Below are 15,726 nucleotides of genomic sequence, written 5' to 3'. Positions count from 1 at the left end.
TAGGACATCAAACTGAATGGCTTCCCCTTCAAACTCTACAGTTCTGTGAGGTTCTGGCCAACAGCTGGTCAGCCACTGTGTGAACAGAGTGCTGGGCTAGATGGACCCTCGGTCTGATCCAGCCTCAGGGCTCTTATGGTCAAACCCCACTCAGACGCCAAAACCACTGACTGAATTTGAGACACCTCCTCTCTCAGCCTAGCTTACCTTACAGGATTGTTATGAAGCAGAGAACCACATACTCTATTCTAACCTTCAGCTCCAGTAAAGAAATGGTGGAATAAAAATGTAATGTTTGATTTGGACCATTTAACATGCAGCTATGCCCTAAATTACCATGAATTCAGTGAGGCTTACTTCTGAGTAAACATGATTAAGATCAAATGGCCCCATAGGCCCCTTCCAACTACACTTCTATGAAATGTTAAGTCCCATTTAAATCAGTGAGAGTTTAGTCATAACCCGTTCCTGTCCCAACAGGACGTGCACCGCCATCCTATGCATACATGAAGTAAGCCCCACTGAATTCAAGTGGCTTTCTCTCAGGTGAGTGAGCATAAGATTACTGGTTGTGATTCGCGTTTCCTGGATTGCAGCTACTGTTATGCTTAGGTCTCTGGGTACCATGGTTTGGTACCATCTGGAAGACAAAATTGGCAGATGGGGGAAAGCAGCAAGAAAAATACGGGGCGGATCCATACTTAGTGCCACTGATTTCAATGGGCCAACCCTCGAGTATAACCATCTCTCTCGATTCAGCCCAGAATTGTTCTGTCCCTGGCTGATGCAAGTTGCATTGTTGCTCCAACACACCCCTGAGTTCCCTGGATCAGGGTGGGCAGAAGGTAGGTCTGGGGCTATTGATAGCTCTCTTGGTGGTCTGACATAGTTCTGCGAGGATTTCTGGTTCCCTGTTGTTTAACAATGGCAACAAAATGACCCTCCAAAACTATACTGCCGAAGTTAAGGAAGCCTGGCCGAGAAGGCGGGACCAGGAGTGGGTGGTGGTTGTCCAAACAAATTCCTGGGCTCAGAGTTCTTTCTTTCAAAGTGTGCATCTTTTGCACCTGGCTCTGTTGGCAGGCCTCAGGGTTCAAATAAACAGCAAAGGAGACCTCTGCCCTAAGTTGATGTTGGAGAGCCAAATCCCAAACCTTCCACAGCTATCCCTGTCCACAGAGGCTACAGTGAGACACAGGCCTCTTCTTAGCTGGAAAATACTCAGAGAGTGTGGAGCCCTTCCTCTTCCTCTTCGTCTTCCCCCACCCCCACCCTCACCCCTTTAGAAGTTCAAGCAGCACGCTCGCTTCCCTTCCGTGGCTTGAGAGGTGGACGCAGCGTTGGGGTTCTCAGCAGAGAGCGCCACAGTGTTGTCCAGGGGGCTTTTCTGTTTCTGTTTCTGCACTTTGTTGAAAATATCTAGGAGGCAGGGGAAGTAAGTATTAATTTCAATTCAGACTCCACCTAAGGCACCTCCCTGCTCTGGCCCTGTGGTGGGTTTCCAGCATGTCGAAAATGAAAACACGGGCCCCTGAGTACTCCTAACGTCCCTCTTCCCACACCAGTAATCAATGCTTGAAGCCCCCGCCCCCACCCCCGCTCCCACGGCCCCCTGCTCTTGCATTGCAGGCTCTACCCTGGCTTATGCGGACTTCTTCGGCACTGAACAGCCTGTCCTGCACTGGCTTCAGAAGCTAAGAGCAATTTGGGAAACTGAACGCCACCATTCTTGAAGGAAGGCTTGCAGCCTGATCCCGGACGTGTTTACTGAGGTGTGCAGGATCGCAGCCTTTGGTCACTCAGGAGGTGCTGTTGGTCTCACCTCTTTCAGCGCAGGACAAGCCCTCACGGCTGCCTTCCTTCGCACCACAACTCTGGAAAGCCCCCTGCATTGCTTGCAGAAGGGACCTGGCCAGGCCCTGGCATCTCCAGAAGGGCCAGGAAAGACCCCTGCCCAAGGCGGGCAGGGCCTGACGTGGCATCAGGCAGCCCCTGCCCATATTCCTCACTCCACTGAGCTCAGTGGAACGGCTTCTTCCCAGGAGATAAGAACAGGGGAGACGGCTAGAACGCAGGTGGAGGAAAACTCGTGCTGGGTCTGATCGAACACGGGTTAGAGCTCACTATCGAGCCTACTCTGTGGCGGTGAGGGTGGCAAAGAGACAGTTCTTCTCCATCAGCATTACATCTTCTCAGTGTCGTCCGGCGGAGCTTTTCCGAGTGGTTCGTGGCCTGTTACACTCTGGGCCAGGGCGTGAGATAGTTGAACCCTCAGTAGCACGCTGTGATGAGTTTGCACGGCACTTTGAAGATAAAGTCACTCAGATTCATCATGAATTGGACACCACACTTAATGCAGCTCCACTAGTAGAGGCGTTCAGAGCGCCATCCGGTTCAGTTTTATTGGATGAGTTTCAGTTATTGAGGCCCGAGGATGTGGACAAGGTGCTTGGCCAAGTCCGGTCGACCACCTGTGTGCTTGATCCTTGCCCCTCATGGCTCATTACATCAAATAAGGAGGGGATCGCCGGCTGGGCCCAGGAGGTTGTAAATGCCTCCTTGAGAGAGGGAGTGGTGCTGGCCTCTTTAAAAGAGGCGGCAATTAGACCACTCCTGAAGAAGCCTAACCTGGACCCGGAGGATGTTAGCAACTACAGGCCGGTGGCTAATATCCCCTTCCTGGGCAAGGTGCTTGAGCAGGTGGTTGCAGGACAACTCCAGGCACTCTTGAATGAAACGGATTATCTAGATCCATTTCAATCGGGTTTCAGGCCTGGTTTTGGAACGGAAACTGCCTTGGTCGCCCTGTGGGATGACCTCTGTCGGGAGAGAGACAGGGGGAGTGCGACCCTGTTGGTTCTCTTGGACCTCTCAGCGGCTTTTTATACCATCGACCATGGTATCCTTCTGGATAGGTTGTCTGAGCTGGGAGTTGGAGGTACTGCGTTGCAGTGGTTCCGCTCCTACTTGGATGGCCGATTCCAGAAGGTGGTGCTGGGGGATTATTGCTCTGTGCCGTGGCTCCTAAGCCATGGGGTTCCACAGGGCTCTATCCTATCCCTTATGCTGTTTAACATATACATGAGGCCACTGGGGGAGGTTATCCGGAGATGTGGTCTGAGGTGTCATCAATATGTGGATGATACCCAGCTCTACCTTTCCTTTTCATCAAACCCAGGTGAGGCAGTGGCTGGTCTGAATGGACTGGATGAGGGCTACTAAACTGAAACTTAATCCAGACAAGACAGAGGTACTGTTAGCGGGTGGTTCATCTGTCCGGCGAGGTGATGTTTGCCCTGTCCTGGACGGGGTTGCACTCTCCCTAAAGGATCGGGTCCGTAGTTTGGGGGTGCTCTTCGATCCAGAACTGTCACTTGAGGCACAGGTGAACTCAGTGGCAAAGAGCACCTTTTATCAGCTCAGGCTGATATATCAACTACGCCCTTATCTGGACAGAGATAGCCTAGCTACAGTGATCCATGCTCTGATAACCTCTCATTTGGATTACTGCAATGCATTATACGTGGGGCTGCCTTTGAAAACAGTCCGTAAGCTTCAACTGGTACTAGACAGGGCAGCACGGTTACTAACAGGGATTGGCCAACGAGACCACATTACGCCAGTCCTTTTCCAGCTTCATTGGCTGCCAGTCCAGGTCCGGGCCCGATTCAAAGTGCTGGTATTAACATTTAAAGCCCTAAACGGCTTGGGGCCAGGTTATCTGAAGGAACGCCTGCTCCCATATGTACCTGCCCGGACCCTAAGGTCATCCTCAGGGGTCCTTCTCCGTGAGCCCCTGCCAAAGGAAGTGAGGCAGTTGGCTACCAGGAGCAGGGCCTTCTCTGCTGTGGCACCCTGGCTGTGGAATGAGCTCCCTAAGGAGGTTCGCTTGGCAGGTGACGTTATATGCTTTTAGACGCCAGGTGAAGACCTTTTTATTCTCCCAGTATTTTAACAGTTTATAAATAAATTTTAACTTGGTGTTTTAAATTTGTAATTTTGCATTGCTGCTGTTTTTATCTGGTTGAGCTTTTATATTGTATTTTGTACTATGGTTTTATACTGTTTGTTTTATACTTTGAATGTTTTTAATTTTTGTGAACCGCCCAGAGAGCTCCGGCTATTGGGCGGTTAGAAATGTAATAAATAAATAAATAAATAAATAAATAAGAACAGGGGGCAGGATTTTACCAGGAGCCAGAAAAGAGAAACCGTTGGGATTTGGGCTTCCTCTGAAACTTTCAAGGGATTCCTCAATGTAGGAATGGTGAGGTGTGGTGGGGGAGGTGGGGAGGAAATCATTGCAGAACAGGCGGAAGATCAGTGGAGATATAACCTATTGAGCCATTGGCTAGAATTCTGCCCGGATGCAGGATTTTATTTTTTTCATCCAGAAGTAAAAATCCCCTTTTCCTTAATCGAAAGCTGAAATATTGGGCTGGGGTTTGAAACCTCCCCATAGAACCTCACAGGGCCCCCATCACCACCACAGCCTCTGAGGTTCATCAGATGACTGTTTTATTTCTACTGCCCACTTACGGATGTTTGTGCATCCTTGATGTCCGCCTCCCGCTCGTTTTTCCATCACAAAATAGACCCCCAAAACTCTGACTTTTTAAAAAAGAAAAAAATGAATGCGCCACGATCTCCTGCTGTGTGCAGGAAAAGCAGCGTGCTAGAAACAGCCCCTGAATGGGCCACGCAGGGCAGGCAAGCGGCTCCCACCCCTCACAAGTGCTTCAGCTGCTAGAGCAGCAACAGCCCTACAACATACCTCTCAAAATAGTTTCAAATGCCAGTTCTACGTTTGTTGAGTCCAGCGCAGACGTCTCCATAAAGAGCAGGCCGTTGTTTTCTGTGAAGAACAACAGTGAGACCCTCTCAGACCTCTCCCAGTTTTTTTGAGGATAAATGTTGAAAAGAAGTGGATTTGATTTAAGTGAAGGCACTTGTAAAAATTAGGGCCATGCACTGCTTCGGTTCCCAGGCATTTAACAGCATTTAACAATGCTAAGTTTGTTTTTTAACAGACCCCAGAACTTTTGTTTTTAAATGGATACTGTTGTTTTTATGTTTTTGATGGTTTTAAATTTTGTATACTTTTTTAACGTTTACTGTTTTCAACTTTTGTAAACCGCCCAGAGAGCTTCGGCTATGAGGCGGTATATAAATGTAATAAATAAAATAAATAAATAAATTCATGAACCGAATCCCGAACCGAAGCAGGGTGATTTGGACCGAATCGATCCGAATCCAGATCAGGACTGGATTAGTCCAAAGTGGTCCAGAGCGGGGACCTAGGAAACCGCATCCAACCTGCTTCAGACGTCCGAATCTCGCTTTGGATCTGGATCCAAAGCAGGGCAGACAAGTCCAAAGTGGGCCAGGAAATGGCCTTTTTCAACCATTGTCGTTTGCAACAGTAGATCTACAGCAGGCCAGAGCCATCATCTTCCTTAAAGATGGGCAGCTCTCCTGGAGAACAGGCAGCTTGCCAGCATGAGCCAGGGATTCAGGTAAGTCCTGCAGTTGGCTGAGGGGCAACAACTCACCAGGTTCAGGGGCTAAGCGGGAGGGGAGGGGAGTCTTATGGACTCCTGGTCGGCCTCATGCCCAGCTCTTCCAGCACCTGTGAGAAACCAACTCCAAAGTGGGCCAGGGTGGTTTCGAGGCACCCCAAGGCGAATCTGCCTCCAAGGTGCACAGCCCTACCAATTTGGAAGCTCTGAATCGGCCTCTGAAGTAGGTTCAGGGGTCCGTACACAGTCCTACTAAAAACTTGCAACAGGAGCAAACATGTCTTGGAGGGGGTTGGGTTGCAACGGGCCCACCAAAGAAATTCTAAGACGTTAAGCTTCAGAGCTTCCTCTGCACATGCCACCAAAAAAAGAAATGTTCACATCTAGGGAGGCGCTAGAGGTGATCTTCTCAAATGCTTCCTCCTAAATCCCCATTTACTGAGATAACACACCCTCCCAACATTTCAGAGCTGTTTTAATGGAAAAACAGAGGGTTTTAATGGAATTGTTTTATATGTTATTGTAAAGCACCTTGATGCCAGAAATGGTGAAGCAGCGCTATAAAAATGCTTTAAATAAAATAAATAAATAAATAAATAAATAGAAACGGGGACACACTTGATTCACTTGATGCTTGGGCCAACAATCACTTTGTGAGCACACACACACACACACACTTACACACTGAGAAAGACCTTCAAGGGGCAGCAGGAAAAAAGACAACCAAGAAGTCTGTCTCATGAAAGCGGTCAAAGACTACTGGGAGTATTATTGGGGTGTCATGTTTAGCTGATTAATCCACTGGAGTAATCAATTTAAAATGTGCCTGTGGTGGATTGGGCAGTAGATGCCATTTTTAAACAATAGATTATTATTTTTTAAAATGATGTATAAGAATGGCAGGTGTCAAAGCCGCCCTCTTAGAAGAGACATTTCCTCAAGGGTGAGCAAGACCGGGAGAGATGCCTCTTCTAAGACGAGGCCCAAGTGGAGGCTGCTCCCACATTATGGGATATCGTCTAAAGACGGAGTATGCTGGCTTTTTTCTTTGGAACCATTCTTTTTTCCTCAGATGCAAATTGATTAATTGTGCAGATTTCTTAAACCAGGTAATAGACCCAACTAACAGGGCAACCCCGTTTCCTTCCTATTGTTGCTGCTAGCTGTTCACATAGATGCATGCAACCTCTTCTCTGGGCCCAATGTGTTCCTGAGTCCATAGCAAGGCAACGTCTGATGCCTAGGTGAAGCCACAAACCTGCTCCTACCTGCATACATCTTTGCCTCCTCTGTCGGGACCTCCCGGGCTTGGGTCAGGTCCGTCTTGTTGCCCACCAGCATCACCACTATGGTGGCCTCTGCATGGTCATAGAGTTCCTTCAGCCAACGCTCCACCACGTCATACGTCTGGTGTTTGGTGATGTCGAAAACCAAGAGGGCGCCCACCGCTCCCCTGTAATAACTGAGACAACAGAGAGGGAGAGATCAGAATGGGCATGTGGAGAACTGGAAGCTGCCAGAGGGAAGGGAAACGCACGTGAGCTGGTCCACTGTCCTTCACCAGGTGCCACCTTTGCTTGGGGCTTCTTGCCATCACATCTTAAAGAGGTCTTCACTTCCATCACTTCCTCATTTCCCACCTTGGTTTGGCACCTTCTGTAATGACACTATTAGAGTCCACCCCAGCCAGGGTTTCCTCAGACGTGCTGGACTGCACCATCCACCAGCCCCATCATCCGTTGATTGCTTCTGTGCTGAAGTGTCTAATGAGGTGGACATGCCAATATGGGTCAGATTACTTTTTGGCAGAGGTGGGGGGAGGGTAGTGGTTTTAATGGTATAATACATTTGTGATCATTTCTTACCAACTCAACTATTCCATGATTCTATGAGTTTTGTCTTGATTCTGGAATTTGTTTAGTTTTTTTCAAGGGAGTTAAGAGTAGTTCTTTCTTGTGGTCATGTCTCAAAAACTCATGAGGGAGAGAAGACCGTCTGTAACCAAGCAGCTGTTTACCCAACACAACCATGGACTTTCCCTCATCAGGCACAGCTGCACGGGGTTCTGCACATGTTCAGAGCACATAAGGCAACAGTGAGGCCAACACCCAACTGGTGCTCTCCATGAATTAAGCATATGCCTTAGAATAGGCCCTAGGACCATTTGCCATCTGATCGTATTCTTCAGTGGAGGTAAAAAGAGGCCTTCAAAAGTCTGAAAACTACAGAGTCTCCTTAGAGAGCCAGTATGGTGCAGAGGATGAAGTGTTGGACCAGGAGGCAGGTTCAAATGCCTGTTTTCCTGTGAAGTACAGCCCCTGTCCACAAATGCCTTTCGATTTGGACGCTACTCTTCCTCTACAGAATTTGGAGCAGCTGCTATGGACTTCCCAGCCAGCTTTCCATTCGTTAAAAAGCCCACACAGAAAGACAGAAAAGCAGAAATGTGTGTTTGTAGATTTCCAGAGCAGTAGCCATGGTCTTCACTGCTACATATCCAAGAGTCTTGTAGCACCATTAATACTAATAGCTTCAAGTTTTCTTATTCCAGTGCGCACTTTGCCAGGTGCACCTGGTGCCATGCGTTCTTTCCGCAACAGCTCATGCTGCAATAAACCTGATGGTCTTTAAGGTGTCACAAGACTGCTGTTTTAGCATTTATACGGTGCCTTAGGGTGCAGTCTGTGCATAGTAAACATACATACATCTGGGCTGTACAGATATTTGGGGAGCTTCACAAACACTTGTTTGGAGTACTTCACAACATGCGATAGGGATTACAACAGCCCTGTCAGGTGGTCCGTTGCTTTTATCCCCATATTACAGATAAAGGTGCTGGGGCTGAGAAAAAGAGAGGCTTGTCCAAGGCAACCTGGCGAATGTGTGGATGAGAGGAGATCCAAAGCGGTGCTTAGGCCCTGCCTGGTCTGCAGGGGAATCCCTCCCAGGAACTCCTCCCCCCTCCAGCATCCCCGCTCACTGCTTACGCTGAAGTGATGGCGCGGTAGCGCTCCAGCCCAGCCGTGTCCCAGATCTGGGCTTTCACCAGGGCATCTCCCACCAGAATAGTGCGGGTGGAGAACTCCACTCCAATGGTGGTGCGGCTGTCGTGGTTGAACTCGTTGCGGGTGAAACGGGAGAGCAAGTTGGTCTTTCCTACCCCAGATTCTCCAATCAACACCACTTGGGGAAGAAAAGAAGAAAGTCCAGTCAGGCAAAATGCAAAGTGCCTTTATAAATAAATTACACAGAGAGAGAATACAGAGGATGTCCACCCCCCACAGTCCAGGAGGGACAAACTAACCAGCTTTTGTGTGTTCGGAGCACTTCACGGGCACTCTGTCAGGAACCAGTAGGACAAAAGGGGGATGACCCTTCATCTTGCAGGGAAGGGCTGAGGCAGAGAGAGCAGCACTTTGCATGGAGGGCACTTCCAGAGGAGGCGTTTAGGGTGCCGTTGCTTCACCTCAGTCATGGAGGCCCAGACAATGGGCCTGTTCAGAAGACAGCTTAAGCCCTGCTGGTTAAGGCTTTGGGTTAAGCATCAGGGTTTAAGGTGTCCTGTGTGATGTGTTTTGCTAACCCCTGCTCACTCACTAACCACAGTCGGACCGTCTGCAGCAGGGTGAGCGGCTCGAAGTGTGGCTCCAACTGTTGTGCGCGACAGAAGGGCTTGTGGTTAGTGCAAACCCCAGAGAACCACAGTTTTGTCAACCCCAGAGCCTGAGGGGTCGTCTGAACAGGCTCAACGCGACCCTCTTGTGTTTGCTTACCGCTGCTTCCATCTTTTTTCCTACCACAGAAAAGTTTATGAATTTAATTTCTACCCCGCCTTTCCACCAAAAATGTGCCCCATGTGGCTAACAGTAAATTCCAGATTAAAGATGAAATTTTAAATTTTAATAAAAGCATAACATATAAACAAGTAAACTAGTAAAACCAATTATAAGCACATCAACAGAAGAAACGATCAGCATCCAAATTAAGCTCCTCTTCAGCAGCAGGCCAGCTTTCATGGCAAAGCCCGTCTGAATAAAAACCCCTTTGCTTGCCAATGGAAGGACAACAAAGAGGGGGCCAACCGAGCTTCTCTCAGCAGGGAGTCCCAGAGCCTGAGAGCAGCCACCAAGAAGGCCCTGTTAAGGACAAAAGCCCAGTACAGCTGCACAAGGCCTCCTCGTTGCTAGATCTACGAGCCCTCCCTCTGGAGGCAGCCTGTGTGGGTTGGTATTGATACTGCATCTAGCACAGTTATCATACAAGGCATTGTAAGGAGCGACATGAGCTGGAGAGAAAGAGCTCACTGGGAACTTACAATAAAAAAAACGGGCGGTGGAGGAGACAGCAAGGAGAGGAAACAGTAAAGTCAACAACAGAAGAACGTGACAGGGAAATGCAGGCACATACATACATTTAACCTTCATTTCAGTTGGGGGTTGAAGGTGTAACGCCAAATATTTCTCAGGGGAAACAGGGGCACCTGTTGCTTGTCTGATTTTGGGACACTGAGCTTCACAGGACACACTGACTGGGTTCACACAGTGCACTAACTCACACTCAGCAGCTGATTCTTCTTGAAAAAGCCATCTTGAGAGCCCAGGGCTTGTTGTTGGGTTGTTTGGGGTGGTTCACAAGCCACCTTGCAGAACAGGTCCTGAGTCCAGCAACATGGTTCAGCTAATCCATGGTTCAACTAACAGCCCACAGTTCAACAGCAGGCCACACTCAACCACTGAGTGTGGGGTTAGCATGTTGTGTGAATGGTCCCATTCCCTGGCAGACTCTGCTCTCACTGCTGTACTGCTATATTCATCGGTTCAGTAATACTCTCTCCTGTTGCAGGTTCTGAACCACCTCGATTAGTAAATGGACCAAAAGGTTCCTTAAAAAACCCCATTGAATATATTTAATTTCACGGAGGAACTGCTCCTACTCAGCTTCAATGCAAAACGCTTTCAGCAGCATTTACTCTCCGGAGAGGCTGTGGTGTTGGTGGAGATGGGGGCAATGCAAGCGGAGGTGTGCCCCAATACGTTGGGTTCATGCGTGAGCATTTACACACATGCGCACTAAGGCCACAATATAATACTCTTGGGTCAGGGAACCGAAACCTGAAAAATCTGAGCGCACTTCTGTGAACGTGAACAAAAAAAAATGTAAAATGCCTTCCCTGTCTCTTTGGGAAAGATAAAATAGGGTCAAAATAGCCAGTGTGGTGTAATGGCTAAAGTGTTGGACTGGGAGTCAGGAGATCCGGGTTCTAGTCCCCTCTCGGCCATGGAAACCCACTGGGTGACTCTGGGCCAGTCACAGACTCTCAGCCCAACCTACCTCACAGGGTTGTTGTTGTGAAGATAAAATGGAGAGGAGGAGGCGGCCTTGGGTTCCTTGGAGGAAAAAGGGCGGGATATAAATGCAATAAATAAATAAATAAATAAATAAAAAATAGGGCAGAGACAAGGGTCAGAAATATTATCAACAATACAAAATATACCTCGTCAGCCCCAGGATGTGAATCATCCTACACAATACAGCTACTTAAGGGCGGATGAGGTAAATGTAGGGAGTTAAACCACAGGCTGCATAGGAAAAAATGGGTCTTAAGGGCCAAACTAGGCGAGGTGACAAAGAACAGCAGTTTGATTTCCAGCTTCTAAAGTTTCACAAAAAGCACATGGGGGGGAGGGGAGGGGGGCTGGGGGGGGCATTTCCAATGAGGGTTGCCTTCCCCTACTGCTTTTCCCATTAGGGAAAACGTAAGTGTACCTGCAAATAGCATTGTTGGATCAGTGATCTTCATAAGGAAAACAGTGAGAGGGAAATGAATGAACCGCCCCTGCCCCGCCTCCCCACGCACACACAGCATTGCAGCCCCAGCCCGAATCTGTGCACGAAGATCATCCCTGGTTGTGTTTTGAAAAAAAGTAATGAGAAGGCAGGCCTGGTTGTGCACATCCGCCATCTTGTCCACTTTGGCCCTAGAACACCAGGCAATGCGCAGGCTCCCATTTCACATCCTGTGGCTGCCCAAGTGTATTTTGTGTTGTTGATTTTATTGGCTAGGGCAATGATGTGCTTTTCAGGTATAGTTTTAACTATCCCAACACCCAGCCAGCTTTTAAGTCAGTGGGAAGGCGGCCCTTGGAAAGGGCAGATTCCGCCAACATTGAGTGGCACCATTGACTCCACCATACCATGAATGATCATGAAGAGAAACCAGCCACTGAAGTTCAGGGTTAATTTTAACGCCCTTTGCTGTTGCTAAACAACCTGGCCTAGCACAACCTTCTGCCAGCTCAGTGACTTGTTTACTTACTGCATTCCTTCCTCCCAACCAAATTCACACTTGGACCTACCTATCTACCTTTCTTTCTTTCATTATTTGTCAGCGACTCCATCTCTTTGTAAAACCTCGCCTCAAGTCACAGCTCCCACTGCTAAGAAATTCCACTGGCCACTCCCCAACCATCATGCACCACAGAAGTCCATTTCCCACATTCACAAGCTGGGGGTTGCAGTGCAAAAACAGGTTCAGGGGGGGCTTTTTAGCTGGGATGCCTCCTATTCTGCAGAATCTATAGCAGTTGCCCAGATGTCAGGTTTTCTTTCCAGTCCCTGTAGAGTTTTTGTGGGAGACCAACACACCAGTTGGCATCCTGGACTTCCACCACCTTGCTGTGATCACTATTATTGGATTAGCAATAATCACTATTATTGCTAATCCAGCTGTTAACGGTCAGCACTGGGTTTGCAGGCATCAGAAAGGCAAGCAACTGTAATGTTTCTAACTCTCTACCTGCTCCAATTAAGGCTCTGTGTTGGTCTAAAAACCAAACAAACAGCATGAGGAATGAGGGCTTCTCAGAAACCAAAACATATTGTTGTAAGTTGGGGGTCAGTCAAGCTGATCTCTTGCAGGTCTCTTCCAGGCCCAGAGTTCTTGGTTATTTACTAATACAAGAGTGGAGATTTCACAGTGTAAACTTTGCTCTGAAATCTCAACTTGTATTTCAATATTAAACAAACAAAAGGCCTTAAGTCTTCTGTGACCTAATTCAAAAGGAGCCAAACTCCAGAGTAAGAGCTGCAAACCCTGCTTGGAGATTTGGGGTGGGGTGGGGTGGGGTGGGGCACAGGACAATATAGGTTGGCATTAATCATTTGGAGCTGCTCAATGAAGGAGAACAGCAAATGTTATAAATCCAACTCGCACATGGATTTGGGGGTGGTTGGATGGCAAATCTTCTCCCCCACCCAACATAGCGGCGGGGTTGGGGGGCTGCACAAGGCTTGGAGTGTGGCTCCATCTCGCACGGAAGGGTGGCCCACACTGGCCTTGCCAGGACTGCCCGAAGATGTGGCATCAGAAGGCATGAGAAAAAGGAGGAGGCATGATCAGAACAACTGGATGTCAACATGGCTAGTTGACATGTGTGGCGTTCAGCCCAAGGCACGGCTGGCTGACGGTTCCTTTCCAGGCTCCATTCAAGGTCTGGGTTTTGACCGCTAAAGCCCTGAAGAGCCCAGGGCAGAAGACCTCAAGCAGCACCTTCCGCCACACGTGCCCCCCCCCCCTCGCCCACCCAACGCAGCTGGGTTCATTTCCTGGGGTCTCGCTGTCAGGAAGGGCGGGCGGGGGCCTTTCCCTCTGGGGCCCCGGAGACTGCGAACAGCCTCGCTTGTGGGCAGGCGGAGAAGACGGTTTTATTTCCACATACTTGGGTGTAGGGTTTCGTGCTGCTGCCGCCGCCGCCGCCTTCTTTTTCCTTGCCAGATTGTCATTTCCGATACTTTTAGTGTTTCCCTTTGGGTGGGACGCAGCAGGCTTCGCCACGCCTGGAGCGAGAGGCAGCCCCGGGTCCCACGCCGAGAAGCGCCCGCGCCCCCGCCCTGGCGCCCTGGAACTGGGGACGCGGGACGCCAAGCTGGGACCTCGGACAGGCGAAGGCGCTGCTTCTGCCCCGCCCTCGTCCCGCAAGCTCGCGTCGGTTCCGCGCGTGGACGCCGCAGCTGCCCCCTCCCCGGCTCAGCGCGGAGCTCGCCGACCCGAAGCGAGGCGCCGCGGGCAGCGGCCCGGAGGGCGGAAGGCGCTCACCTTTGAAGACGAAGTTGTAGTCCTCCTCGGACGCCCCCATGGCTCCTCCTGGGCTGCCCCGGTGCGCCCCGCTCAGCCGGCAGCAGGGCTTCGCTCGCGTCCAGCCCGCCAGGCAGGGGCGGCGCCGGCGGCGAGAGGAAGGAGCAAAGTTTACCTGGGCAAAGCGGAGGGCGGCGGCTGTTTGGACGGAGGGCGGCGGCGGCGGCCGGGGGGGCAATGGAGCCCGCTGCCGGCGAGGGCGAGGGCGAGGGCGAGGGCCGGGCAGGCAGCTCAGGTGCGGGCGCGGCAGGTGGAAGGCGCAGCGCTGCCTGAGTCGGCGGGGCGGGGCGGGGCGGGGCGCTCTCAGCTGTTGCGCTGGTTCGGCCGGTCCGGGCGGCGCTCACCTGGGCGGGTCGCGGGGGCCCGTGGACGCCCGGGCCGCTCCCCCGGAGGTCAGGGGAAGGGGAAGCGGAAGGGGGAGCGGGGGGCTGCCTGGATGGCGCGGCGGGGGCGTCGCTGTGCCAGCAGGGCTCCTCTTAGGTTGCATTATATGGCTAGGATGATGTTAGAGGAATAGGCTTATTTATTTATTTGTTTGTTTATTGCACTTCTATACCGCCCCCATAGCCAGAGCTCTCTGGGCGATTTACAGAAATTCTAAAATTGAGATAAAAACAAGTATACGAAATTTAAAATTCTAAAACACAGAACATACACACATAAAGCATTAAAAACCGTTTAAAAAAACCTAAACATGTTGGTGATTAAGATGTGCCGCCATATGCCTGGGCAAAGAGGAAAGTCTTAACCTGGCGCCGAAAGATAGCAGCATTGGCGCCAGGCGAGCCTCGTCAGGGAGATCGTTCCACAGTCTGGGGGCCACCACGGAAAAGGCCCTGTCCCTCGTTGCTTTATCAAACAGTATCAAGGCAGCTTGCCAGCAAGCCTAGACCGATAAATACATTCCTTGGGTTACTCACAGCTCCACAACAGGCTGAAGTTCAGCAGGTAACACCTTGAAGAGGCTGCTGAACTTCAGCCTGTTGTAGAGCTGTGGGCTTCAGCTATTGGGCGGTATAGAAATGCAATAAATAAATAAATAAATAAATTGTTGAAATTCCTCTTCATTTGTCACCTGCTAAAAGTGACAGGATGTCTTCCAGACGGGGCAGCCCTATGGAAACCCCTGGCCCTGGCCCTGTGAAATGGAGGCAGCCAGCGCATCTAGGCCTCTATGCACATGCAGGGCACCATGGTCCCAAGGTCAGATGGTGCCTTGCATGCCTTCAGGCAGAGAAATGACACAAAGGTGAGAAATGAATAAATACAATAATAAACCTGTCCGGGTTGTTGTGCATCCTGATGACTCATGATGGGGGGGGTGGGGGGAGGTGCTGAGAGGTAATGATCTTATGGCAGAAGTAAGAGTTGGCGATCATCCTCGCTCACAACCCACACTCTGCATGGCACACCAGCTCACAACTCAGCAGTTTTCACAATCTGCACACTATTTCCTGAAGGAGGCTGTATTTTATTTCTATTTGGTGCTCAAGGCAGCTAACAATAATAAAATGCAAACAAAAAAATAAAATCTGACAAAACCCAATTAAGAACACAACAATAAAAGAAATATGTTTTATAGCTAGGTAATGTTAAGACTCCGAATGCAACAGCCTAACTGCAGGAGCAGCGGCATCATTTTGCTCACACCAACAACTGGTGCATCAGCTCCACTGCAGTCTGGGAACCCTCCTGCTCATAAGGCTGAGTGGGGACCTAGACCTCTGCTCAGAGTAGGGCCCTAGACCTCTGCCCGGAGTGGAGGCCTAGACCTCTGCCCAGAGTCCTGCCCTGTTGGAACCGGAGTCAGGAAGAGGAAGGTTTTCCATTTTGGATTCTGGGCCTATTTGAGGTGGTCTCATTAAGGACCTAAGAGTCAGGGCAGTCCAGTGTCCCATCAGTGGCCAACCAGCTGCCCATCAGAAGTCCACAAGTAGGACGTGGGTGCAAGCCTCTTCGTTGTGCCTATTAAGCAGTAGTGAGGCTGGCAAAAAAATCTAATTATGCCCCTTCCATTTCATCCTTAAAATGCCGTTTGGCAGAACTGTTCCGAGTGGTGAAGAGCTGTTGGGA

At 50.0% G+C, this 15,726-nt stretch overlaps 1 protein-coding gene across 1 annotated transcript; it reads right to left on the bottom strand.

Moving 5' to 3' along the window:
• Positions 1-1,273: 1,273 nt before the first annotated feature.
• Positions 1,274-13,655, bottom strand: RAB25 (RAB25, member RAS oncogene family). The gene is made up of 5 exons (XM_063145910.1): positions 13,615-13,655; positions 8,507-8,702; positions 6,788-6,981; positions 4,775-4,855; positions 1,274-1,419 (listed from the first exon to the last, which is right to left on the bottom strand). The coding sequence occupies exons 1-5, from the start codon at positions 13,652-13,654 to the stop codon at positions 1,283-1,285; spliced, it is 648 nt and encodes a 215-aa protein (XP_063001980.1). The 5' UTR covers position 13,655; the 3' UTR covers positions 1,274-1,282.
• Positions 13,656-15,726: the final 2,071 nt, after the last annotated feature.

This window comes from Elgaria multicarinata, chromosome 21 (genome assembly GCF_023053635.1).
Source record: "Elgaria multicarinata webbii isolate HBS135686 ecotype San Diego chromosome 21, rElgMul1.1.pri, whole genome shotgun sequence".
NCBI classification, from domain to species: domain Eukaryota; kingdom Metazoa; phylum Chordata; class Lepidosauria; order Squamata; family Anguidae; genus Elgaria; species Elgaria multicarinata.
The sequence above is the reverse complement of the archived record's forward strand: the minus strand, read 5'-3'. Positions and strand labels throughout refer to the sequence as shown.